Source organism: Diabrotica virgifera, chromosome 7, assembly GCF_917563875.1.
Source record: "Diabrotica virgifera virgifera chromosome 7, PGI_DIABVI_V3a".
Classification (NCBI taxonomy): Eukaryota; Metazoa; Arthropoda; class Insecta; order Coleoptera; family Chrysomelidae; genus Diabrotica; species Diabrotica virgifera.
In genome coordinates, this window is record NC_065449.1 from 236,320,344 (window position 1) to 236,348,288 (window position 27,945).

Sequence of the window (27,945 nt, forward strand, 5' to 3'; positions counted from 1 at the left end):
AACATATTAGAATATGAAATAGAAAAACAAAATGTATGTTTCTTAATACATAAAGACTTGTTTACACGGGTAGAGCTTTGAGGAGAGTAGAGTAGCGAGGAGAGTAGACTCTACTCGCTACTCTACCAAAAATGGCTTGATACCGTTCACAGGAGGAGAGTACAAGTATAGTACTGATGCTAGTATAGTGAACCCGATTTTTTTTGACTTTTATATTTTTAAACACTCTTGATTATAAGTGCACCTTAAATTCTTAATTTTTTGCTTGATCTCGTTTACTCCAAAGACCTCCTTTGCCATTCTTTCGACGATTTCATCCTCCGCAGCTTGCCTCATACTTTTATTTCTGTAGTGTGCACTACCTATTTCATAAACACTGGTATTCACCATACAGATCTACAAGTTTTAAAGTTTCATCTTCGGTGAACTTAACTTTCACTAATTACACAAAACACAATTCCAGCCGGAATGACAGCGTCCCTATGTACTCTCCTACCTACTCTACTCTATCACTTCTACCAGAATTGAGCGAGTTCCATGGGTAGTGACCGCAGGCGAGTGGACATTTTGGCGATGGTGGTGGTGGTGGTGGTGGTGGTGGTAGTAGAGTAGAGTTACTTTGCCACATGTTGCTAGTCACCAGTGTTCTCAGACCTCCTGAAATTTCAGGAGACCTACTGATGGCGACCCTCGCCTACTGATCTACTGATGGCGTCCTTAAACCTCCTGATGAAGTGATGAAATTCTGAAAATCATCTGGTTTTGTTCCAACTCGATACAAAACCGTTCTTGGACGATTACGAGGATGCGTAGTAACGAAAAATGTGTTACTGCGCAGCATTATTCGTCATTGCGCATGCGCGTAACGATTCAAGAACGGTTTTGTATGGAGTTTGAATTTTTCAGAATTTTATCCTATTTTATTTTTTTTATTTTTATGCTTTAGCCGCCATCTAGCGTTGCCACAGCCGTCCCTTACAGATTTTATAAAGTTGCATTTCCCCCAAAAGTCAACAGATGGAACTTAATCAGCTATTTTCTGTGTATTGTACCTATGTATAAGTATAAACTATGGAGACCTACACAGAGGAGAGGAATCGAGATAGGACGACCTTGAAATTTTTGTACACAATTTTGCCTGTTTGCTTGGTTTCTCGCTAGGGCGGCGGTGGCGTAGAAATAGATGCTACTTTTGCATTGGAGTGAATGTGAAAATTTCGAAAATAATTAATTATTCGTAGTTAATATAAGATTATTGGTTTTGGTGGTTAATATTATTTAAATATGAGTGCCAAGAAAGCTTACACTAAAAGAACTTGCTTCGTACCGGGATTTATATCGAGTTATCGTTCCGATAAAAAATTCAAAAGGGAACTTAACGAAGTTAATAAAGACTTTTTATAAAGATTTGTCTTTATGTTATTTATAACGTTCGTGGATTAAACCTATTCGTTTGTATGTTATTTCCTTCGGTGTAAATAAAATTTGTGCCTATTATTGGTTTTTATTTTAACCTGAAAATTATAGTGATAATAGTAGGACGATCTTGAAAGTTTTTCTGTCGAAACAATGCATTTTTGAGACAAAATATTTCACAAAAATTAACATTAATTTTATAAAAGTCAGACTATCGTCTGCGTAGTTTATAGACATATATTTTTATTAACTAAATTTAAACATCTGATAGGTAAGCTTTTAAATTTTGATAAAAAGAATAATTAAAAAAAATTTATCAATAAACTTCAAATTATTTAAATAACTTTTTAAACTTTTTAAAAACAATTACCTACAGTTAAGTTAAATTTTTTCAACTAACAAACTTTTTGATATCAGTTACAAAGATATTAACAAATTAATTTGCGGTTGAAATACCATTGGTATATAAATGTGGCAGTTAGATAATGTGACAAAATATTTCCGCTTCAAAATAAGCTGTCCTACATATTAAAGTAATGACAAATTTAATTTTGATGTCACATCTCCATCTACAATGGTATAAAAAGAATACACTTTTTACCACACATCGATATGTTATAAGGTTAAAATAATTTATTTTTGGCATAAAACATATTCAGCTACAATCCACCAATAAATTAATGTCTAATTACGCTAAAAACAATAATAAAATGAGTTAAATAATAAATAAGTCCATAAGAGCTAATGTATTTGTAGCACCTATTCGAACACTTGCGCCTCTAGCGGCGATTGCTGAAAGTTGAATTAGAGGTTGAAAAGTTAGCCCACAAACGATGCATTGCGTTTCCACTCCTTCTTACAGGTCTCCATAGTATAAACGTAAAAAATACCCCCCTCCTTGCTGATTGGTGGCGTCCACCAACTGATTCTACTGATTTTTCGTGGCGACATCTAGTTGCCTATCTATAAACGTAAAGACTGAAACTACAGAATTCTACCAATTTTTGAGGCGAGCGAGTCTCCTGAAATCTCCTGATCGTTCGTGGCGACACCTCCTGATCCTCAAAAAAGTCATCTGGGAACACTGCTAGTCACTCTACTTTACCACCTACTATACACTCTACTTGCTACTCTACTGTGCTGAGCGTTTTTACGGGTAGAGTTACTCTACTCTATCAAGTACTTGCATCATTACTCTACCCGTGTAAACAAGTCTTTAGTTATTTTTTATTTGAATAACCAAAAAATATAATTTATTAATTAAATTAACAGTCTAACAAAATTCTAGCTTATTTGTATAAAAAAAAATAATTTAGTCAATAAATACTAGTGCGTAGTAAGTGACTGGGTCGGCTGTATTGGAAGTAATGTTTACTAAGGCATAGGTGTCGAGATATCCACCTTCCGATATTTTTGGTGTGCTGGTACTACCTTTTTGGTCTATTAGCTACAAAATAAAAAATGAAAATTTGAATTTAGATGCATTATAACACATTTCTGTTGGATAGAATAAATTATATTTTAGACAAAAGTTAAGTAAACAGAGGAGGAAATAATTATATCGGAAAAGAAATGAAAGACAGAATTTACAAAACAGTCATCAGACCAATAATGGCATAAGCGGCAGAAACACGACCTGATATAGAAAGGACGTCCATCAAGCTCAAGTTAGCAGAACAAAGTCAGCAGAACACAGTTATTCTTCTACCATAATTAAGTGTAAATTAAATGCTAATTTAATGTTCCAAGAAAAAATTTATTGCTCTTCTTCTTTAAAAGTTATCGCATGTTCTGCTAACTTGATAATCAAGCTAGCAGAACACTAGTTAAAAAATTTGATAAATCATTCATAATTGAATGCCAAAGTTTTCTCTGAATTAAATGATAATTTAATGTTCCAAGAATAAATGTATTGCTCTTCTTCTTTAAAAGTTATCGCATGTTCTGCTAACTTGATAATCAAGCTAGCAGAACACTAGTTCAAAAATTTGATAAATCATTTATAATTTAATGCCAAAGTTTAAATGATAATTTAGTGTTCCAAGAAAAAGTGTATTGCTCTTTTTCTTTAAAAGTTATCGCATGTTCTGCTAACTTGATAATCAAGCTAGCAGAACACTAGTTCAAAAATTTGATAAATCATTTATAATTGAATACCAAAGTATTCTCTGAATTAAATTCTAATTTAATGTTCCAAGAAAAAATTTATTGCTCTTCTTCTTTAAAAGTTATCGCATGTTCTGGTAACTTATAATCAAGCTAACAGAGCAGTAGTTCAAAAATTTGATAAATCAGTTATAATTGAATGCCAAAGTATTCTCTAAATTAAATGCAAATTTAATTTTCCAAGAAAAAATATATTCCTCTTGCGATAACTTTTAAAGAAGAGGAGCAATAAATTTGCATTTAATTCAGAGAATATTGTGGCATTCAATTATAAATGATTTATCAATTTTTGAACTACTGTTCTGCTAGCTTGATTATAAGTTAGCAGAACATGCGATAGCTTTTAAGAAGAAAAGCAACAAATTTTTTCTTGGAACATTAAATTAGCATTTAATTTAAAGAATACTTTAGCATTCAATTATAAATGATTTATCAAAGTTTTGAACTTGTGCTCTGCTAGCTTGATTATAAAGTTAGCAGAACATGCGATAACTTTTAAAGAAGAAGAGCAATAATTTTTTCTTGGAAAATTAAATTTGCACTTAATTCAGAGAATAATTTGGCATTCAATTATAAATGATTTATCAAATTTTTGAACTTGCGTTCTGCTAGCTTGATTATCAAGTTAACAGAACTTGCGATAACGTTTAAATAAGAAGAGCAATAAATTTTTTCTTGAGACATTTAATTAGCATTTAATTCAGAGAATACTTTGGCATTCAATTATAAATGATTTATCAAATTTTTTAACTAGTGTTCTGCTAGATTGATTATCAAGTTAGCAGAACATGCGATAACTTTTAAAGAAGAAGAGCAATAATTTTTTTCTTGGAACATTAAATTATCATTTAATTTACACTTAATTATGGTATAAAAATAACTGTGTTCTGCTGACTTTGTTCTGCTAACTTGATGGACGTACAGAAAGAACAAAAAACAATACTAAAAACAACAGAAATGAAAACTCTTTGAAAAATCGATGGTGAGACAGAGGGACTATGACACAGAGCTAGAAGTACACGAGGGGGATACAAGTTGGAGAACATTATTAATTGGGTGAGAAACAGATAAGTAGAATGTAACGATCACATAAGCCAAATGACAACAAATAAAATAGTAAGCATGGCGATAGAAGGTTCTCCAATAGGAAGACGATCAGTGGAAAGACCACAAAAACGATGGAATGACAACTTGCTGGAGATACATTGAAAAAACAGACAGAGGCATGTCTACACAAAAAGAAGAAGGAGAAGACAAATGTGTAAAAGTACTTTTCTAAACTTACCAGTAAGCATGTGATAGGTCTGCTGTAATATCCAGTTGCTGGAAGACGTGCTCTCACATTGTATCCTGATGGCAATACAGCGTTGTAAGTCAAAATTTTCCTGTAAAGTGTAAACATTACAAAATTAAATATGATATTAATTTATATCAAAAGGAAAGCTTTAACCCTTTGCGGACGAACTTTTTGTTGTTTATATTAGATGGTGAATAATTTGTTTTTAGGACATATAAAGGCAAAACACATGCAAAATAAAGGCTTTTTATATTAAATTTTTGTAATTATTATAAAAAACGTTGGAACCATGTGGAACCGCTAGGCCACAAACGAAAAAATTATTTAGCGTGAAATGGAATGAAACAATTTTTTTAGCGTCAGATTCATCCGATGGGATATCTCTTAGTAAATCGTAAGCGTCAATTTTTGTTATTTTACTCAAATCAAGACGTCTTTTCATTACGGAATTCTTTAAAAAAAAACATACCTACTAGTTACCGATGGCCTAGTGGCACCTTACTGGAACCACCAAACAAAATATCAAAATTCGCTTAGTTATCTTCGCAGTTCAGAAAGTCTCAATACGGTAATTAGCTCAGTCGGGATAGCATTTGACCTTGCATTTGGAGCTGCCCCAAATTTTATTTTTCTAATCTTTAGGGAGGGTCAATATTAGTATAAATTTAAAATCTCGACTGAATTCCACCGTTGCGTTAGCCGCCATCTTGATTTTAAACGAGAACCGTTTTTGCTCAATATCTCAGCCATTTTCAATTTTTTGACGAAAAGTGCAGAAACTGAAATTTTTAAAAATGCGATTCTCTATAATTTAATTTATTATAATTTTTTTCGTGCGGTCGATATTTTCCGAGTTATGAGGGAAAAATAGTGACAGTTGTAGCATAATTATTGAATTATTAAATTATCTCGTTTATTATTAGTTTTACAACAAATATATACCTATACACAAATGAAGAGAATTAAATTTTGTACAATTTTGATGCCGTTCATTTTTTGATAAAATAAATATTTAAGGTAGTACGTATGTGGTAAATGTGCGAACGTAAGACCTGATTGATTTTGTAGCAATGGTTTTTGTTCAATATCTCCGCCATTTTCAACTTTTCGACAAAAAGTGTAATAACTGAAATTGTTGCAATTACGATTTACTACAATTTTTCGAGAGAACCAGTGGCGGGTCTACAAGGGGGGAAATGGGAAAATTTCCCCCAACAAGGTCCAAAATTTAAAAAAAAATGTTGAAACATCACGATATTTTAGCTGACATAAAACTTAAAATATCGACAGACAAATTCAACCAATAAAACCCGCTAGTTAATAAAATTAAGTGAACTTAATGCATATAATGTCTTTTTAGGTCTTTTATATACTTAGTTTGGTTGATGTTTCATTGGAAGTTTCAAAAATTGTATAAAATATAATTCTCTTTATTTTTGTTTATGTACAATTATGTCGTAAAGTTAATAATAAATGAGACAATTCAATAATTATGCTTCCCCTCCGCTTCCATTATTGTCCCCCTTAACTCGGAGAATATTGATCGTATAAAAAAATTGTGCCAAAGAAATTGTAGGAAATTGCATCCCACTATTTATGTCGAAAAGTTGAAAATGCCGGAGATATTAAGCAACAACAGTTCTCATTTAAAATCAATATGGCGGCTAATGCAACCGCGGAATTCAGTCGAGATTTTAAATTTACACTACCATTGATCTCTCCTAAGGGATAGAATTATAAAATTTGGGGCAGCTCGCAAACAAAATTCAATTCAATAATTATGCTCCCCCCACCGCTTTTTACTAGTTTCCCATGTAACTCGGAAAATATCAACCGCATGAAAAAAATTGTTAAAAAGAAATTGTAGGCAATTATATTTTGAACAATTTTAGTTGAAAATGGCGTAGTTATTGAACAAAAACATTTGCTATAAAATCAATCCGGTCTTACGCTCGCGCTATTAACGCATACGTACTACCTTAAATATTAATTTTAGCAAAAAAATGAAAGAAATCAAAATTATATAGAATTTAATTCTCTTCATTTTTGTATAGGTAGATATTTGTTGTTAAACTAACAATAAACGAGATAATTCAGTAATACAATAATTATGCTCCAACTGTCACTATTTTCCCCTCATAACTCGGAAAATATCGACCACACGAAAAAAATTATAATAAATGAAATTATAGAAAATCGTATTTCCAACAATTTTAGTTTCTACACTTTTTGTCAAAAAATTGAAAATGGCGGAGATATTGAGGAAAAACGGTTCTCGTTTAAAATCAAGATGGCGGCTAACGCAACAGTGGAATTCAGTCGAGATTTTAAATTTGGACTAATATTGACCCTCCCTAAAGATTAGAAAAATAAAATTTGGGACAGCTCCTAATGCAAGGTTAGGCCTGTTATTCGTCTAACCCGACTGGACTAAATATATAAATGCATCTATTTATTAACACATTAACATAATTTATATCTTTTAGCAGTAGAAGAAGGTTTGTTTATTTACAACAATAAAATAACCTCACTCTCATCCACGTGTTAGCGCGCCAAATGTATGAAGTACACTATGAATAATAATGATTGATCCTAAAATTTTGTAATCACGTGATCGGTGAAAAAGAAGACCTATACATTAGGGTGGAGCTAAGTTGACCGATATTTTTCATTTTTCTTTTTTCGAAATGGGCTAGTACCCAAAAGTTGTCTATTAGGTAGTATATTATAGGGAAAAAAAATCAACCCCCTGTGTTGTAATTTAGAGTTTCCCCCGGGACTTGAAATTTGCCTATAACGTTGTATACATTAATAGCAGCTCTTCGCTTGTATTTTAAATTTTAGCATTAAAATATAACCCAGAACTCACCACGAGGAGGTGGCTGGTAAACGAGTTCGACCCCTCCCCCGCCACCGCCCTCCACCACCAAAAATTCTTTTCACCCCCTAACTCATAATGTAAATATGGTATTATGTAGTGTCTAGTGAGTACTCACGTTTTGTATTAAAATGCGGCATCTGTTGTCGTGAGTCTAATCTTGATTTGATAAATCCATCCCTGTTGTCCTCCCCACAGACCGCCATAGAAGCTTTGGTAACCAGTCTGACACATCGTTCAACTGCTTGAGTATTACATAAATATTTAATAATTTCCATTTGATCTGGCACTTCTATCATAGCTAAAATGTCTTTGTTAGAAATATCAGCTAGTAATGGAGGTTCCGTCAGCCTGCAAGACTGCCAATCGATGAGTTCCACAAAGTCTGTGGCATTAAAATTAATTTTTGGAATAGTAAAAAATCGTATATATTGATTATTCTGATTTTGCTGACAAATTTTCAAGAGACGACGATAACCTAGCTCCCTTATGGACTTGGTTTCATCTGTTACCATCGCAAGTAACAGATTTTCTGGATGAGCATAGAATCCATTTCTCTGAATGACGGGATCAATAAATTTCCAAAAGTTTCTTGTCAAAATTTCTGGACCATCTAAACATATTCAACAGATTACGAGGACCGTCCTTACATGACGGCTTTAGCTTAATATGGAACCATAAAGGTGCGTACACCTTTAGTACGTATTCGCTTAGAATTTGAAGATTACTTGAGACTTCATTTGAGGATATATAAAGTCTAAGTATCCTATTTGCCGCTGTTAGCCAACGGAAATGGGATAATTTGCCCGGGTTTCGATTGGCTAGGCTCTCCGTGCAAATGCCAGAAGTAACAGTTTGACATATATCCCACAAATATTTTTGATCGGTACTTAGATCATCAGGAACAAGCACTGGAAAGTTTCCACTCTGTATTGGATTAAATGACACAACTGGCAAATTTTCACAGGTTTCTAAAACTGTTCCAATGGTACCAAAATATCCGCTAGGTCCTGTTAAAGGTCCATCTAACTTTTGAAGTAAGTGCCTTAGGGATAATTTATTTGCGTTAAAAAGGCAGATCAACCACTGAACGGGGCGTTTAAGATATAGTTCCATCATTCTTATGGCACCATTTTTATTTCCAGTGTTCACAACTGTTCCGTCACATCCGATAGCATTTAAATGGGAAAAATCCACCTTTGTCTCTAAGAACTTTCCGATTGCTTGTTTAATATGAGATGCAGTTCCAGACTGTGGCGTCACATGTCCTATAAACTTGGAGTCGGTTCTGACACTAATACAACATGTTCTTCAACGACGGTGTTTCTATAAAATTTGTTTCCCTTCATACATTCGACAGTGTTTTGTCTTTTCGACCGTCAAAAAATAAGCCTTACTTGCGCTCTCATAATCAGTTCTCTTCTTTTTTCTAGCACGACGTATTTTACTTCTATCGATTATTTTAGAAGTATCGCGTGGAGTAACTATTTTAAAATCCTCTAAAACTGTAGTAGCTATTATTGCTGCAGCTCTATTAGAGACACCTGTTCTGTCACACGCTTTCGCCAATTTTGGCAAGAAAATTCTCATTTGTCCAATATTTTCACATGACTGGGAACTTAAAGCAATCGATTGGTAATTTGTTTCTGACGTTTCTGAAACACCATCAGAAGAATCGGATTCTCGTAAAGTAACATCTTGTATGACAGTTTCTGTTTGTCTTGGTTCTTCGGTAATTTTAGGTCTATCTGCTAATTTCCTTGCCATTTTCTTTTCTATTTTTTTACTTTCAATCTTATCTATGGAACTAATTGACATTTTACGTTGGCTTCGCTGGTCTAATAAAAAAGTCCTCTCTGTTAAGGGAACTTTTATTTTACACTTGCATAAAGCAAAATCGGTACATTTACATGAAGTAATACTAGTAATAGTACTAGGCATGGTCGTGAAAGCTTTTTAGTTTTTGTGACATGGCAGTTGTTTTTCTGCTTTTTAATGGTTTCTTCAAATTTTGATATTCCTTATAATATCCGTTTAACATATCGGTAATCCTTTTGTGCGACAAAACAGGTAACGAAGCTTTGGTCCAAACTCCTTCCAGATCTGTTGTCACTAGCGCTATTATTTCAGAAACATTTGGTTCCTTTTTATGAGTTTGTTTTACCTGAAATCTAATCCATAAAAAATGTCTCATTACATCACTATAAGTCGGTAACATTAGTTCATTTAGTTTTTTTTTACGCTTCAAACACTGCACAAAAGGTCTCTTTTCTTGTTGTTGGCATGGCGCGATTAATAATAAAATACACAAAATCCAAATACGTAACACAGAAAACAAAACAAAGCGACGCACTCGATACCGTAACTTAACACGTACTGACCCAGTCTTCTGAAACTTGTGATGTGATGTCACGTGCTACGGACACAGATCCGCGAGCAAGTAATTTCACAGAACTCATACACTTGTTGACTGTTGACGGGGGAGAATCAAATTGATGTTGTAAACCAAAAAAATACCGTATATATAATATACCTTATTATTGTAAAATTCGAAGCCTTCGGGGAACCTCTGAAATATTTTTAATTTATTTGTGCTTTTAACACGTTATTTTGTATACCGATAGACAACTTTTGCGCACTACCCCACTTCAAATTTCAAAAATTGAATTTATCGCTCCACCCTACTATACATTGCATTCCGTCCGGTGGTCCCAGCGTACGATTACTCAGGCAGTAGGAAAAAAAATGTTTAAAAGTGGTCCCACCCTGGAGCCACTAGGCCACAAAGGCCCTTCAAAAATGTCTTCATTTTGGGCTATCAATATTGCATTGTCTGTATAACGGAGAATTCTGATTGCATTGTTCCCTATTCTTTATCCTCTTCCGTTATTGACGTTCGTTATGGCTTTACCATGGTTAGATTAAATAACATAAGGCTTAGTGATTCCCCCTCTCGTATTTCATTGCCTGTAGCTATACGATCTGTAAGCTGCCCATCTATTCTGACTGCCTTTTTATTGTTTTAAGAGACATTTTCAATTTTTTGTATAATATCCAGCGGGTATCTTTTTATTACACAAGATATATACCCCAGGCTGTGGGTGAAAAAACGTGATATAATTCAGGAATTTTTGAAACCTGTCAGGTGTTGTAAAGGACGATGCCAGGAATAACTTATACTAAAATGTAACTACAAATTTTGTGCGGTTTTTTATTTATGACGATTTTCTTTTGTTAAATTTACAATTTTTAAAGATTTTTAATTTTGCAGCTTAGGATATTCATTTTAGAGAAAAACTTTTAAATAGAAAATTGTAGTAAATTAAAAAAACCTACAATTTGAGCTATGGCAAGTTCAATTTTGTTTCACAATAAAACACTGAAAAACGTTTGTTTTTCTATACTTCCACATAATTTATTACAACTATGTTATTACTACAGCTGTTTCGGCAAAGTGCCTTTCTCAAGTGATATATTTAACAATGTGTTTGCCTTTTTAAGTCTTTAACTGAAGAGGTTGAGGAGTGGGGAGCTGTTTGTCTCGAGTTGGTCATTCAGAATTATATCTGTTTTTTTCAATTTATTAATTTCCATTGATTCTAAAAGTGATAGCTTAAGGCCTTTATTTTGAATATGTAGAATTTGAAACACTTCATTGAAAGAATGATTATGATCTAGCAGGTGAAGTGCGTATGTAGAAGTGTCTGTTTTTCTATTGTTGAAAGCCCTTTTGTGTTCTGCTATCCGTTTGTCAAAAGTTCTGCCAGTTTGACCGATGTAAGTTTTCGGACAGTCACCACAAGTTAGTTTGTACACACCACTCTGTAGTTGCTTTCTCTTTCGGCTTTTATTGTTTCTAATATGTTTGCTTAAGTTGTTGTTAGTCCTGAAAGCTGGTGTTATTCGTTTCTTTTTTATGTATCTGGCTATTTTTGTTGTTATTTTGCCAGTATATGTGAGAGAGCAGAAGGTACTGGGTTCTTTCTGTGGTGGTGGATACACTAATTTCAAGGCTTTCTTATGGAGTTTTTGGTTTAAAATGTTGTTAACTGTTTGTTCGTTACAGCCATTATTTACTGCTATTTGTCTAATGATATTTAGTTCTGTCTCGAAGTTATTTTTTGTCATAGGAATTTCTGTCAGTCTATGTATCATGCTATGGTAGGCTGCTAATTTGTGTTGTGTAGGATGGGATGATGAATTGTGTATAGTTGTATCAGTATGGGTAGGTTTATGATATACCAACATGATAGCGATTACCAGACTACACAACAAACATGAGTTCTCCGTATATCATAAACCTACCCATACTGACACAACTATACACAATTCATCATCCCATCCTACACAACACAAATTAGCAGCCTACCATAGCATGATACATAGACTGACAGAAATTCCTATGACAAAAAATAACTTCGAGACAGAACTAAATATCATTAGACAAATAGCAGTAAATAATGGCTATAACGAACAAACAGTTAACAACATTTTAAACCAAAAACTCCATAAGAAAGCCTTGAAATTAGTGTATCCACCACCACAGAAAGAACCCAGTACCTTCTGCTCTCTCACATATACTGGCAAAATAACAACAAAAATAGCCAGATACATAAAAAAGAAAGGAATAACACCAGCTTTCAGAACTAACAACAACTTAAGCAAACATATTAAAAACAATAAAAGCCGAAAGAGAAAGCAACTACAGAGTGGTGTGTACAAACTAACTTTTGGTGACTGTCCGAAAACTTACATCGGTCAAACTGGCAGAACTTTTGACAAACGGATAGCAGAACACAAAAGGGCTTTCAACAATAGAAAAACAGACACTTCTACATACGCACTTCACCTTCTAGATCATAATCATTCTTTCAATGAAGAGTTTCAAATTCTACATATTCAAAATAAAGGCCTTAAGCTATCACTTTTAGAATCAATGGAAATTAATAAATTGAAAAATACAGATATAATTTTGAATGACCAACTCGAGATAAACAGCTCCCCACTCCTCAACCTCTTCAGTTAAAGACTTAAAAAGGCAAACACATTGTTAAATATATCACTTGAGAAAGGCACTTTGCCGAAACAGCTGTAGTAATAACATAGTTGTAATAAATTTTGTGGAAGTATAGAAAAACAAACGTTTTTCAGTGTTTTATTGTGAGATAAAATGAACTTCCATCAAGTAACGGTCGAATCCATCAATTATTCAATTTTGTTAATACGTTATTGCAAAACAGCCTGCGAAAGTACAAAATGGCCGTTTTTTGCAATTGCCTTATTTATTGAAAAAATAACTTTTTTAAATTTTTAAGGCTTTAAAATAAAGATCTTTCAATACTAAACATAAAAAAAAATTGTAGTGCCCGATTGGTGAACTTGTTGTTTAGATATTATAATTTGTTTATCCCAAGAGGTCAAATGTCCAAGGCTAAAACTTTTTGAAAAAAAAATCGTACAGAGTTAATCCAAGATTAACTCTCCTTCTTAAGACTTATATTTTCATATTCTGATATAAATAAATGCGTATAACATTTTTCAACCTATTATTTTGGGTTTGAAAATAAAGGGGCAAATTTCGTTATAAACATTTATAACTGAAGCCTGTACATCCTATGAGTTTTTAACTTGCAGGTTATTGTTGCTGAAGACAAAATAAAGATTCAAAACTAAATAAAAATTTTCTACGACCAACTGAAGCCGAGATAATTGTTTTTGTTTTCTTAAATCGTAGTGACTTTATTTATAACAATTAAGAAATTATTTCACAGTCATTGACTAAAGAAAGACTTATATTATCTTAAAATAAAAATTATTTTAACCGAAAATTACACTTAGTTATTAAAAATGATTTTTAAAATGTAATGGAGATTGATTTTTCGTTACGACTATGATTTATTGTGTCTGTTGCCCTTAGCAACGGCTAGCAACTTATAATACATTGTATCACGATTTTTTTCTTTAAATTTTAAAGCACCGCTTGGATTGACATGAAATTTGGCAAACACATAGATAAATATGTTAAAGAATAAAAATGATATTGTGCCTCTGTGTTATTTGGTTCTATGGGTGAGTTTCACCCCTTATAAGGGGTGAAAAAATATACGTTCAAAATTAGTTCGGAAATGGATAAAACCTCTAATTCTAAGCACCTTTTGTTCTATAACATTTTTTCACCAAGTTAATACCTTTCGAGTTAATACCACCTAAAAAGACACGGTTTTAGGCGATTTTTGACAAATAACTCAAAAAGTAAGTATTTTATTGAAAAAAAGAGTTTTAACAAAAATTGGATTAACTCTGTACGATTTTTTTTGAAAAAGTTATAGCCTTGGACATTTGACTTCTTGGGATAAACAAATTATATCTAAGCAAAAAGTTCAGAAATCGGGCACTACAAATTTTTTTCATGTTAAGTATTGAAGGATCTTCATTTTAAAGCCTTAAAAAATACAAAGAAGTTATTTTTACAATAAATAACGTAATTGCAACAAACGGCCATTTTGGATTTTCGCAGGCTGTTTTGCAATAACTTATTACCGAAATTAAACTTACAATAGCTCAAATTGTAGGTTTTTTAATTTACTACAGTTTTCTATTTAAAAGTTTTTCTCTAAAATAAATATCCTAAGCGGCAAAATTAAAAATCTTTAAAAATTGCAAATTTAACAAATGAAAATCGTCATAAATAAAAAACCGCACAAAATTTTTGGTTACATTTTAGTATAAGTTATTCTTGGCATCGTCCTTTACAACGCCTGATAGGTTTCAAAATTCCTGAATTATATCCTGAAATCGACCTATTTTTCACCCACAGCTTTGACTAATAAGTATATTGCATCTTTAAGTCATACTGGTGCAATTGTTCTTCTCAAGATGCCTGTCCGTTCCGAAAGTTGACGATACTTCTGACTATGATTATTTTGTTAGTTATACGGAATAGCTGTGTTAAGGTTTTTCTATACCATGCTCTCAGGTTAGCAAGCCAGGATATTCTTCTTCGTCCTGGGGCCTTTTTTCCTTCAATTTTACCTTGAAAATTTCATTGGAGTAGCTCGTATATGCCTTGATTTTTTATTATATAGCTTCAGAACAACATTGATTTTCCATTTTATGTCCCAAGTACTGCAGCTTACGGCCCTTCCCGATGTTGACCAAACCTGTGGTTGTGTTCATTCTTCGTAGTTCATCCTTGTTCAGTAGTGACTTTATCTGTCCATGGTATCTTTAGGATCCTTCTGTAGAACCATAGCTCAAAAGTGTGAAGTTTCGATAGAGTTTCCGCTTTCAATGTCCACGTTTCTACTCAGTGGCGTGCTGGAACTTTTCGAGCGGCCCGGTGATTTTATAGAAAAGCGGCCTCCCATCCTCATCTTACCTTCTATTATCAGGATTTTTTATTCGTTATTTATAAAACAAAAATACAAAAATATAAATTATTTTTAAATCAAACATAAGACTTTGAATTCAATGAAATTTTTTTAAATTTGCTATATTTTTTATTTAGGAATAAGCAATCTTACAAATAATAAATATTATCACCTATCATCACATATCACATAATAAAATATACATAGTTTCAAAAGTTATGCATTACTTAAAATTATGCTCATTTTCATAGTTGATTTTTTCGTGAACAGATTAGCGGATTCCGCTATGTTTTTTTACTATTTTAGATTTTTCTTTGGTATTTACCCAGTTGGACAAAGGTTTACTCAAACTTCTTTTTTGTACCTATACCGGGTGGAAGAAAAGAAATGTTTTTCTTATGTTAAGTTTGAGACACCCTGTAGGGAGGACAAGGTATAAATGTTGATATACATCGAAATCGTATTGTAGTCTTATGTTTTGTGAACATTTTGTTTTTTGAATGTCCCTGATATCTTTAGAAACATAGAAAATGGACGGTTTATTTCTTTAGCATGACATGTTTTAGCTGAAACAAAACTAAATTAACAATAAAAAATAAGAGCTAACAAACCTTTAAAAACAGAGAGGCATATAACGTTAACAATTCTGGTCGAAACCTTAAGATATATTTGTCGAACAAGTAAGCGGTATTCACAGCGCAACATAAGAGAGACGAGATTGTTTAATAGAGGCTCTGTGATGTTTTGGGGTGGACTTTCCTTGAGAGTGAGTACGGATTTGGTGTCTACGTGGAGGCTCTTTAAATAGCGAGAGGTACATTGCACAGATTTTCTTTATTTGAACACTTTGTTCCTTTCGCACTATATATAGAAAATAATTTCATCTTAGTGTATGATAAGACATAACCTCCTCACGTATCGCATGTCATCTGTTAAAACACATATTAAAGAGTAAAACCGTCTAGTTTCTTTGTTATTAAAGATATCAGAGAAACTAAAAAAAAATGTTCACAAAATATGGGAGTACAACATAACTTCAATGTATCCACCTTTGTACGTTTTCCTTCCTACAGGGTGTCTCAAACTTTTGTTTCAGTTAAAACACATGTTAAAGAATAATACCGTCTATGCTCCTTGTTGCTAAAGATATCAGTGGTATTGAAAAAACAAAATGTTTTTGAAATATTTTCTTAATATCATTCGATTAGAAATTAAAAAAAATGTTTGTTATATCTATGTTTTTGGGAAATTCTTATTTGACCGGCCTCAAGAGGCCGCAGCCTCTCGGTGATTGCCCCGATTCATTTATATGGCCAGCACGCCATTGTTTCTACTCAATAATGCGCGCAATAATCAGGCTAAATTTGACCGATGGTTTTGAGGATTCTATAGTTTATGCAAGGTTCACACCAACTCGACTTGAGATAATCATGCGCTAAAATTCCTTGTGCAGAATATCCAATGTATCATAATAAGCAGTATGGAAAATAGCTAAACGCGGACCCTACAAAACTAATATTTTTTATTTTTATTTTAAATACTTCTTCACTCAAATAATAATAAATTTAGGGCCGGTTGTTCGAACGCTAATCAACAATGATCACTATAAAATATTTAATTACTGTCACCAACTGTCAATGCCAACTTTGGTTGGGTTGCTGAAAACATAATTGATTATAATTATGAGATTAGTTAATCAATTAACATAACAATAATTATTAACATAATTGATTAACTAATTTCAAAATTGTAATAAATAATTATGTTTTCAGCAACCCAATCAAAGTTTACATTGACAGTTGTGAGAGTAATTAAATATTTGATAATGATCATTTTTGATTAGCGTTCGAACAACCGGCCCCGAGTGTAGTAAAAGATATCAACTCTAATATACATTTTAAAAACCATTTGTTTGCCATCAAAATATTGTAATGTAACCAACTCAATTTACATCCCACGTGTTGGGAAGGTCTATACTTTACCTAAGGGCACTATTCTGTTAATCTATATCCATCATATGGAGTTTTAATCAAGTATGCACCTGTAATGCAACTATATAATATTTAAAGGGTTTTTACCCTAGTATTTCTTTGGTGGCTCAGCTGGCATCCAACCTGTTTTAACACTGATCATGATTTTTTAATAAAATCAAAAACATTTTGTGATGTAGCCCTTAAAGGGATTTTTAATAAAATTTTGTACCTTTTACAAAATATTTTTTTAATTTTTGTAATTGATGGTATACAGCCAACTACAAGAAAATTTTTTCTTTTCCATGTGGTTTTTAAAAACCGTTACCACACACAAAAATGACAGTTACAGGGTGATTGATTAGTGGGGTAAAGCTCAATAGCTCTGCTATAGTAATAGATATCAATAAAAGTTTATAACCAAGATGTTAGCCACCTTTGAGCTTCACATTACAAAATTAGTTAGAATGTTACAGGGTGTTCGATAACACAGTGGCAGACCATACTTATGTTTTTTTTTTTAAATAGAACACACTATATTTTATTTTATATTCGAAATTCTGTTAACTTCTCCATCACAAAAATAGAAAGGTTTGTTATGTTATACAGGGTATTTACAAAGTTATAACCAATTTTGTATGAAAATCGTAACAAGTTCAACTCCCTGTATAAATAAAAATAAGCACAGCAGCAATGGTTTATTTATGCTATAATTTTTTATTTATTGTCAAAATTTTCAGGAATTATTGACATTGCTAGTTTTCTTTATATCAAATACAGGGTGAGTCAAAATGCAATTACATTATTTTCTCAGTAATGTTAAATGGAACACCCTCTATTTATATCATTATTGAAAAGTAACATTACCGTACTTTAATTTTTATATAACATTTCCTATGTCTAAATTTATTAGTTTTCGAGATATTTTCATTTTTCAAAGCAAATTATTTTAGGTGCCTAAATTTATCTAAATAAAATAAGCCATGACTGTAATCCGGTAATCAATGTAACAATGTAGCAAGTAAAGGAATAAAAATGTGTAGTTTATTAGTAATACATTTTACAAAAAAACACACAACCACAACCTGCTTCATTTTTAAAACAATTAAAAACTATTTTTTTATGTAAATGCAACAAATAAACAAAGAAAATTAGTAATAAATTTTACAAAAAAATACACAAACACAAAATACAACATTTTGTGAAGACAATTAAACACTACTTTTGTATGTAAATGTAACAATGTAACAAATAAACAACAAAACATAATTTATCAGTAATACATTTTGCAAAAAAACATGTTTGAAAAAATTTGAAGCTACTTTTAATAAAATATTTTTAATATGAAACAAAAAAGAAAGAAGAATTTCTGTTGGAGTGAAAGTAAAGAGAAAGATATACTCCAACAGAAGTAAGGAAAAGAGAGTAAATAGTGGGACAAAAATGAAAATAGATCGGACGTAAAGAAGAGAGTGAAGTGGCTTCTACGTTGAGGAGCCGAAGTAAGAAAAAATACTACTTTGCAGTAGTACTGAAAAAAGAGGGATGAAAGGGGATATAATGATAAGACGATGAAGTTGAGGACAGGGGAATTAAAAGGGATAGTAGTAGAAATATGAAGAGACAGAGGCAAACTGAATAGAATTGGCTAGCAAGAGATTCAAGAGAACAACTTGACACTCAAGGATGGATACGGCTCGTTTGCATGCCTGTCGAAGAAATTTATGCACGCCTAAAAACGATCATTGAATGAGATACTTACTCTACGAAGCATTTGTAAATTAACACAGCGAAATACACTTAGTACATTATTTTTCATCTTATCCCTTGTTGTTGGAGGTATTTTATAAACTTCATTATTAACGTAACCCCAAAAAAAGATCGGTCCAGTTTATTAAATTTTGCTGATTTGGCTGGTCACGCTACTGGTCCATTGAAAAATGAAAATATCTCGAAAATAATAAATTTAGACATAGGAAATGTTATCTAAAAATAAAAGTACGGTAATGGTACTTTTCAGTAGTGATATAAAATACAGGGTGTTCCATTTAAAATTACTGAGAAAATAATGTGCGTTTTGACTCACCCTGTATTTGATATAAAAAAAAAATAAGCAATATCAATCATTCTTGAAAATTTTAACAATACGTTATCAAACTATTGCATCAAAGGCAATAACAAACCATTGCTGTTTTACTTATTTTTATTTATACAGGGAGCTGAACTGGTTACGATTTTCATATAAAATTGGTTATAACTTTGTAAATACCCTGTATAACATAACAAACCTTTATATTTTTGTGATTGAGAAGTTAACAGGATTTCGAATTTAAAATAAAATATAGGGTGTTCCATTTAAAAATACATAAGTTTGATCTGCCACTGTGTTATCGAATACCCTGTAATATTCTAACTAATTTTGTAATGTGAAGCTCAAAGGTGGCTAAAATTTTCGTTATTAACTTTTTTTGCTATCTATTACTATAGCGGATCCATTGAGCTTTAACCCACTAACCAATCACCCTGTATATAGAAATACAGTAGAGCGTCGATAATCCGAACCCTGGTAATCCGAACGTTCGCTAATCCGAACGCAAAAAAAATTATAAAATTAAAAAATATGATCGCCGGACCGAATTTTTGGATTTAATATGACAATATGGGCAAAATATGACAGCGAATTTTTGTTTTGTTTATGCAGAAATATATACAATATATTTGTTTATTATGTAGGTGTTTTATTCCTTGTAACTAAAATGTATTTACACATCGTCGTTCTAGAACAATACTAAGACAACTTAAAAAATATAGTTTCGAGTAAATTGAGTTTTAAATTTCCTCCATAGAAAGTATGAAATAAAAATATTTTACATCAGTTTATTGCATTGTTTCTTAAATTTTATGGTGCCCTATTTGTTCTTGAGTGTGTTTAGAGTTCAACTGAAAATTTGAAATAATAAATAATGACAATAAACTAAGATTTTATAACATGTCCTCCTCTTACACTTTAAAATTTTTTGATATATACAATTTATCTTTGCTAAGTGTTGAAGTTTTCCTAGTATTGTATTTATTTTTTGTAATATTCTTTTAAAATTTCTTTATTTTTCTTCATCTTATCCTAGTATTTCACCAATTCTATTTTTCAACAATTAATTTTGTTACCATTATTAGCATTTCAAAATATCCCACTCTTACACTATTTTTTGACGCACTTGACCACTTTGTCTTGTTTCTTTAATTTTTCAAGTTATCTTTACACAATAATTATTCGCAAAACAATGCAGTAGGTATGTATTGTCATTTTTTATTTTTTACTGAAACTTCAAGAAATAGAAAACATTATATTATTACATAAATTTATAAAATGAAATCAAATATTACCAACTGGTTAAATCATTTATACTAAAATTCCACTCAATAAACAATAATAAATTGAAAAAAAAACCGCGAACATTTTTTAATCGCTAACTTCTTGAACTTGTTGTTGACCTTTCTTGTACGATTTTAGATTTAAAAAAAAAATCGTGACGTTTAGCAGGGATATGTCGGATTAAACTTAAAAGATCTTCTTTTTTCTTAAAGGGAATTTTAGGGCGTTCCATATAAGCTGGAGCAATATTGTCAACTTCATTCATTCAAACGTTAATTTGTTTAAATGAATCGGTACCAAAGGTTTCCTTGTAGATGTAGATAATAATATTTGGGCTTTCTTTGGTCACTCGCAGTACCTTAATATTGCTCCAGAGTATTTTCTCTCCAATTGAAATTTTAGAAAAACTTCAAAATTCATGCTAAACTTTTTCCAATCTAAAATATCAGAAAATTGAAGATTATTAACCATGTAAGGCTTTCCTGTTTTTTTTTTGGCTAATTTTATGATCATTGCCATTTCCTGTGGAGTTGAAATAGGTCCACTCAGTATAAAGCTCTTTTTTTGGCAGACTCTATGCAGCAACGCATAGAGTCACCCTCATTTTGGGTATGCCCCACGATAAGGAATTTAAAAAACGACTTCTCGCATCCGCACTCTATTGCAGTCGGAGAGCAACTTGAACTGACCAGTGAAAGTGAACAACTTTACTGTAACTGACCGACTCATCCACGAATTCGTAGATGAGCGTGGGGATATACTCGGACATTTACTCAAACAATCCTTATTTTTGAAGCTTAGTTAGTAGTCCAGAAAGCCACTGCGCATCCGCTAGGAAAAATATTCTAATTCGGATTTTTTGCACAATCTTACTGAAAAAGGACTCCTTTTAACAAATTTGCATGTTGCCAGGACCAAAAGGTGGTCAAAAATTTTTTAAACGTTTTTTTTTTTGTTTTTTTCCTAAAATTATTATTTTTGCATGGAAAAAAGTTTTTTAGGTTTTTTGGATCATTCCAAACAGAAAAGGTATTAGTGACTTTTCTCTAAAAATGATAGTTTTTGACATATAAGCGATTAAAAATTGAAAAATTGCGAAATCGGCCATTTTTAACCCTCAAAAACTATGTGAAAAGCTGAAAATTTGAATGTTGCCAAGGTAGGTAGATATTCTTTAAACATCGGTTGATGAAATCTCGAAGAGTTTTTTTCAATACAATGTTCAAAACACCTTTGTTTTTTAATTGCTTATCAAGCGTGCGCGACACTATTTTCCACCGACAGTATGGTGCAAATGAAAGGAATAAATTCGTTATTTCGTAAACTGGCCACTTTAAGGAAAAATCCCGAAACAGGTCGATTTTTATTTTTAAGTTATGATATTGTGGCATATATGGTATACTAGTGACGTCATCCGTCTGGGCGTGATGACGTAATCGATGATTTTTTTAAATGAGAATAGGGGTCGTGTGGTAGCTCATTTAAAAGGTTCTTCAATTCTCTATTCAGTAATGTAAACATTTACATAATTATTTTTACAGGGTGTCCTTCTACTTCTTTTTTTTTTGTCAAATAATTTAGTTTAATAAAAATTTTTGGGACACCCTGTATAAATAATTATGTAAATGTTTATATTACTGAATAGAGAATTGAAGAAACTTTCAAATGAACTAGCACATGACCCCTATTCTCATTTAAAAAAATCATCGATTACGTCATCACGTCCAGATGGATGACGTCACTAGTATACCATATATGCCACAATATCATAACTTAAAAATAAAAATCGACCTGTTTCGGGATTTTTTCTTAAAGTCGCCGATTTACGAAATAACGAATTTATTCCTTTCATTTGCACCATACTGTCGGTGGAAAATAGTGTCGCGCACACTTGATTAGAAATTAAAAAACAAAGGAGTTTTGAATATTGTATTGCAAAAAACTCTTCGGGATTTCATCAATCGATGTTTAAAGAATATCTACCCACCTTGGCAACATTCAAATTTTCAGCTTTTCACATAGTTTTTGAGGGTTAAAAATGGCCGATTTCGCAATTTTTCAATTTTTAATCGCTTATATGTCAAAAACTATAATTTTTAGAGAAAAGTCACTAAAGACCTTTTCTGTTTGGAATGATCCAAAAAACCTAAAACAACTTTTTTCCATGCAAAAAAAAATAATTTTAGGAAAAAAACAAAAAAAAAACGTTTAAAAAATTTTTGACCACCTTTTGGTCCTGGCAACATGCAAATTTGTTAAAAGGAGTCCTTTTTGATAAGATTGTGCAAAAAATCCGAATTAGAATATTTTTCCTAGCGGATGCGCAGTGGCTTTCTGGACTATAGGGAAATACAGGCAATTTAAAAAAACAGGTTAATTTAAAATTTTCTTTGCCACACTCGGTGAAATAGTCGGACAAGTTGGCTAGTAAAATACTAAGACAACTTAAAAACACAGATATGTTAAAAAAATCATAATGCAGATGTGGGGCTAAACAAAGACATGTGGGAATGTCCGGTTATTTCACCACAACTATGACGAGAAAAGGCAAATATTAATCGGATAATAAAAAGGTATTTTAAGATATCTTCCTTTTAACCCAGGTATTTCCAACAAATCAACTAGTGCAATATTAGGATATTGCTCATAAACACCACAAAGCAGCCGATTGAACAAATCTTAGTATCTCTCCAGATAGCTTATGAAATTTTACATCAGATAGAGCAGATAACTCAAAAGTCAAATATTTAAAGATATCCTAGTATTGTTCTAGTGGGACGATATGTACTATGTTTATGAGCTTTGTATGTATTTTGAACATATGTTCGATAATCCGAACAATTTGATAATCCAAACTACCCCTGTACCAATTAGTTCGGATTATCGACGCTCTACTGTACACAAAGTTAACATCAAACTAAACAATAAGCACTATAGGATACATAAGAATTATTATCTTAGTGATTTTATTTTTAAAATTTGTACTTACTGTCTATTGGTATTTGAAGGGCAATTGCTATAATCGTATGCACTAGAATAAGCAACTAATACCAACAACGCGCACAAAAGGGAGACTTTAAAAACCATTTTGACCAATAAACACTTGAGAATATCTCTAGCTAGATATACGAGAAGATTTTGTTTTAAAGTTAATGCTAAAACATTCAAGATATATATGCCTACTTTATTTATTTTTCTAATACTTCCTAGAACACAAAATCCTTATATTTTTGTTAGATTTTGTAATAATATTATTTGTTTGATATAGTTTCTTAAAATAACTTTAATTTAAAGGTAAATAGGATTAAAATGTAAGTGATGTGTTGTTACTGATAACTTTTCTCTAAGCTTTTACCTATGTAAATTTTGCATATATTACCAGGTGAAGGTTATAATCAAAAATAATAATTCTACAAACCTTCTCTTTTGCAAGTTCTTTGTATTCCAAAAAACTATGTAGAAACGGGAGTTTTTATAAACATGTAAGAAAAGAAAGAGGTACCTTGATATAATAAAAATAAATTTAACATAAACTAAATATATAATGGTAGGGAAACCCAAGCGGGGACTTTTGCAGTTACTCGAGCGCGTCAGATTATCATATGGGGAGAAACCTGGTACCCTGCAGATGTACCTCTACCATATATTGGCTCTTAACACAGGGGAGTTCGTTAACACTAGACGCACCAACATTTCTGCATACCTAGAAGCACCGCAGCGGTCAAAATGACGGGTATTAGAATTTCTATTGCCAGCCGTTTTTGAATTCTTTTTTTACTTGATAAAAACCTATATTGAGTTAATAACTAATAATAAAAGACATATTTAATTAATTTAAATGAATTACTTAATTATTTAAGCACGATTTATGCAGTAGCAAAATTTTTCAATTTTGCTTGTACAAGACCCACACAAATTTTATTTACATTTATGTATATGACAAATTTCACATGTTTTTCACTTTCACCTGCTATGTCTTCTCTGTTGTTTTTTGTGGTGTTGAATCGTGGACCTTGAACAAAGAATATGTGCAGAAAATTGGAAGCATTCCAAATGTGGCTATATCGGAGAATAGCCAAAACAGAATCGGAGAGTCACAAATGAGGAGGTCCTCAGAATAATGTAGAAGAACCGAGAGATACCACCATCAAATCTCGAAAGTGCGAGTACTTTAGACACATTTTGCGAAATGAATCCAGATATACCCTTCTAGAAGCCATCCTGCAAGGAAAAATATGTGGAAAACGGGGCCCAGGAAGAAGAACATCCTGCGGATAAGGTAAAAATTCCCATGATGGTCGCCAACATTCATCACGGATAGGCACATAAAAATAATATGCTCAAAAATATTATATGCCTAAGTGAATACATAAATATAAGCTAGTGAAGCTACTACTATAGTATAGTCTAGCGCTATTGCAAAGTAACTTCCATCCTATAGTGTCGACGGAGGAATTCTCTAAACTGCTTCCGCGAATTCCTCTTACCCGGTTAGTAATAATTCCTAAAGAGGTATTGGTATCCTCAATCTCAACTTTATCTTCAGAATCGCTACCCGATGAATGTCCTTGATCAACTTGATCAGGCACATACTCGTCTTATTCATTATTGGATATATTTTCATCACATAACTCTACTTTATATTCATTATCTGACAAATTCTGTACCCACTCCAATAGTTATTTCTCAGTCAAATATCGACGAGACGTGATAACAGCAGAAAAGAGAAAGTTCACAATGAAAAATCAAAATACATATTGAGCACGCACTTGCAAAAAGTATACTCAAATTACTTAATAACAAATGTTTTCGATGCATTTTATACATAAAATAAGTAAAAACTTCCCAGAAAAATAGAACAAAATGTAGAATACCTTGTCATTACTACCCAATTTTTCTAGATAGACATTAAGTATATTCAAAATGTAATTATACTGTAAAAGTTCCTGTAAAAGAGAAATTATAATCCTCAAATAAATATTAAAGTCCCAAATTATAAATTTTGTAAAATAAATATGAATGAGTAATACAAAGGGTCAAAAAGGGAAAGCAGTCAAAATGACTGCTCTGCTGCTTCTAGGTAGACATTAGCATATCTTAAAAAGTAACTCCGCTAAGTAGCTGTAAAAGAGAAATTATATTCTTGAAATAGATCTAGGAAAAGTCATAAATTATCAAGTTTCTAAAATAACTATGAATGAGTAAAACAGAGTGTCAATAATAGAAAGCAGTCAAAATGACCGCTCTGGTGCTTCTAGTGTTAAGGGGGGCCCGAAAAAAAAATATATCCTTAAAAATCTCAAAATTGTCAGATTAAGATAAGGTAAGTTAAATACATGCAAAGGAGTGTATATTTCAAAAATCTGACGATTTGAGCCCGGCGTAAGGAAATGGAAATGGGAAAGTCCCAAAATTTCAACAGGAAAAAGCGAATATTTCGCGAAATAAATGACAGATCGAAAAACTAAAAAAAATTGTGCTAAGTATTTTTTAAAAATCTATCGAATGATACTAAACACGAGTCTCCACGGAGAGGGGTGGGGGGTAAATTTAATATTTTAAATACGAATTCCGCGATATTTCGCAAAATGAACATCAGATCGAACAACTGTAAAATACACTTATTCAATATTTTTGAAACATCTATAGAATGGCACCACACACGACCTCCCACGAAGGTGAGGTGGGGGTTACTTTAAAATCCTAAATAGGAGCCCCCATTTTTTATTGCAGATTTGGATTCCTTACGTAAAAGTAAGTAACTTTTATTCGAAACGTTTTTTCGAATTATGGATAGATGGCGCTATAATCGAAAAAACGATTGTTGGAAATGGAAAATTAAATTAAAAAATGGCAAGCGCCCACTTAAATGGAAAACTTTACTTAACTTTTTTTGGTTTTAGGACCTACTCTTCACAACCCAGTAGGTCCCCAAAGCGCTCGAGAGACTGCACATTTAGCATACTTTGCTCCCCCACCATAACCAACAACTCTAGATATAACTGAGCTTAACCTTTAACTACCCGCGCATTAAGTTATGACATAACTACACGCGTGGAGTACTTTATACGCCACAAGACAATACACTTAAAAACAGCAGATTTGTTTATTTTTATTTTGACAAAATACACTAAGTTGTTTGTTATAAACCTTATTCAGCATCAGTGAATACTTGGAGTTTCTTCTCAGTAAGCCAATTGGGATTTATAACTGGAATCATGGAATAACTGGATTCCATGTTAGATAAAATTACTAATAAATTTTTTTTTGAAATGTGATTTTTTACAGGAGAAAAAGTATTGTTTATTAAGAAAAATATATTTTGTGCCATATTGACTAAAAAACAATTGAAATATCAACTTATATTACTAGTTATATTAATATAAACGTGGCGTATATTTTCCACCACCGGAAACAACAAATACTAAACTGTAAATTACGATCTTCCCAGAAAGCCGATTATAACGAAACTAAAACCAAATTGTAAAACACATTCCAGTGATAGGTTAGAGAGATAAACAAGGTTAAAAATTAAATTTTTAAATACATTTGCAGTGGAATTCTTATATCTGGCGTACAAAATACGCCAGCGCGTGTAGTTAAAGGTTAAGACTGATTAAAATATAAGATGTGCTTTTGCATGGGCAGCATTTGGTCAATCACAAAGAGTATTTAAATCAAACTTACCAAGTACTCTAAAGGCAAAACCTTCAATCAGTACGTATTGCAAGTTCTGACATATGGAACTGAAACTTGGGCTGTTAACAACAGGATGGACAACAAAACAAGATGGGCTGAGGACATGAATGGATGCAAAAAACAGCAAACAGATATGACTGGACACACCTAAGGGAGGCTTACATGTGACGATGGATGAAATAGCTGTTGATGATGATGATGTCCTTGATATAAGATCCACAAATTCTGAGATGTTTGGAATTATATCAAATTTAACCTACAATGCAGTATTTCGTTTTCATTAGAACTTATCAGATACGGAATATTTGAATATGTACAACCAAAATCCAAAGGCCAACAAACGACGCCTTAATGTTGCCCACTCAAGTAGTAAGCGTGTAATGGTGTCATCTACTTCGACAGCTATGAACAAAAACAATTTATTAATTACTTTTATCTATTCATTGTATTACCAGAGATTTGCAAATATTTACATGTATTTACATTTTATGAGTTTTTAGAGCTCCCCTTCAAGGATTTATTTCTAAACACAGTTTTGAAGTTTAAATTATTAATAGTTTTTATATTTTTTCTGCCATTTGGATACAAATACAACTTGATTTATCATATTATCAAATAGTCTTATTAAAAAATTTTATATTAGGAAAATTACACGAGAAAATTGATTTTTTTAATATTATAATTTTTTTATTTTATCAACGAAAATATATCATTTAAATAAATAATAGTAGTGCATAAATATATCTAAATACTACTAAAGGCTAATCAATAGGCTA

The 27,945-nt window shown here is 32.0% G+C and overlaps 1 protein-coding gene across 1 annotated transcript; it reads right to left on the minus strand.

Moving 5' to 3' along the window:
• Window positions 1–34: 34 nt before the first annotated feature.
• On the minus strand, window positions 35–27,916 carry LOC114325694 (uncharacterized). The gene is made up of 3 exons (XM_050656340.1): window positions 23,460–27,916; window positions 4,868–4,967; window positions 35–2,863 (listed from the first exon to the last, which is right to left on the minus strand). Exons 1-3 carry the CDS (start codon window positions 23,555–23,557, stop codon window positions 2,729–2,731), a joined length of 333 nt encoding a protein of 110 aa, XP_050512297.1. The 5' UTR covers window positions 23,558–27,916; the 3' UTR covers window positions 35–2,728.
• Window positions 27,917–27,945: the final 29 nt, after the last annotated feature.

What these genes read in the sequence shown, in the direction of transcription:
- LOC114325694 (XM_050656340.1), bottom strand. Translation starts at nt 23,557, where the DNA reads ATGGTTTTTAAAGTCTCCCTTTTGTGCGCGTTGTTGGTATTAGTTGCT. An exon ending in CCTTCAAATACCAATAGACA is followed by an intron (nt 4,968 to 23,459) that starts GTAAGTACAAAT and finishes TACACTTTACAG; the next exon opens with GAAAATTTTGACTTACAACG. An exon ending in GACCTATCACATGCTTACTG is followed by an intron (nt 2,864 to 4,867) that starts GTAAGTTTAGAA and finishes TTTATTTTGTAG; the next exon opens with CTAATAGACCAAAAAGGTAG.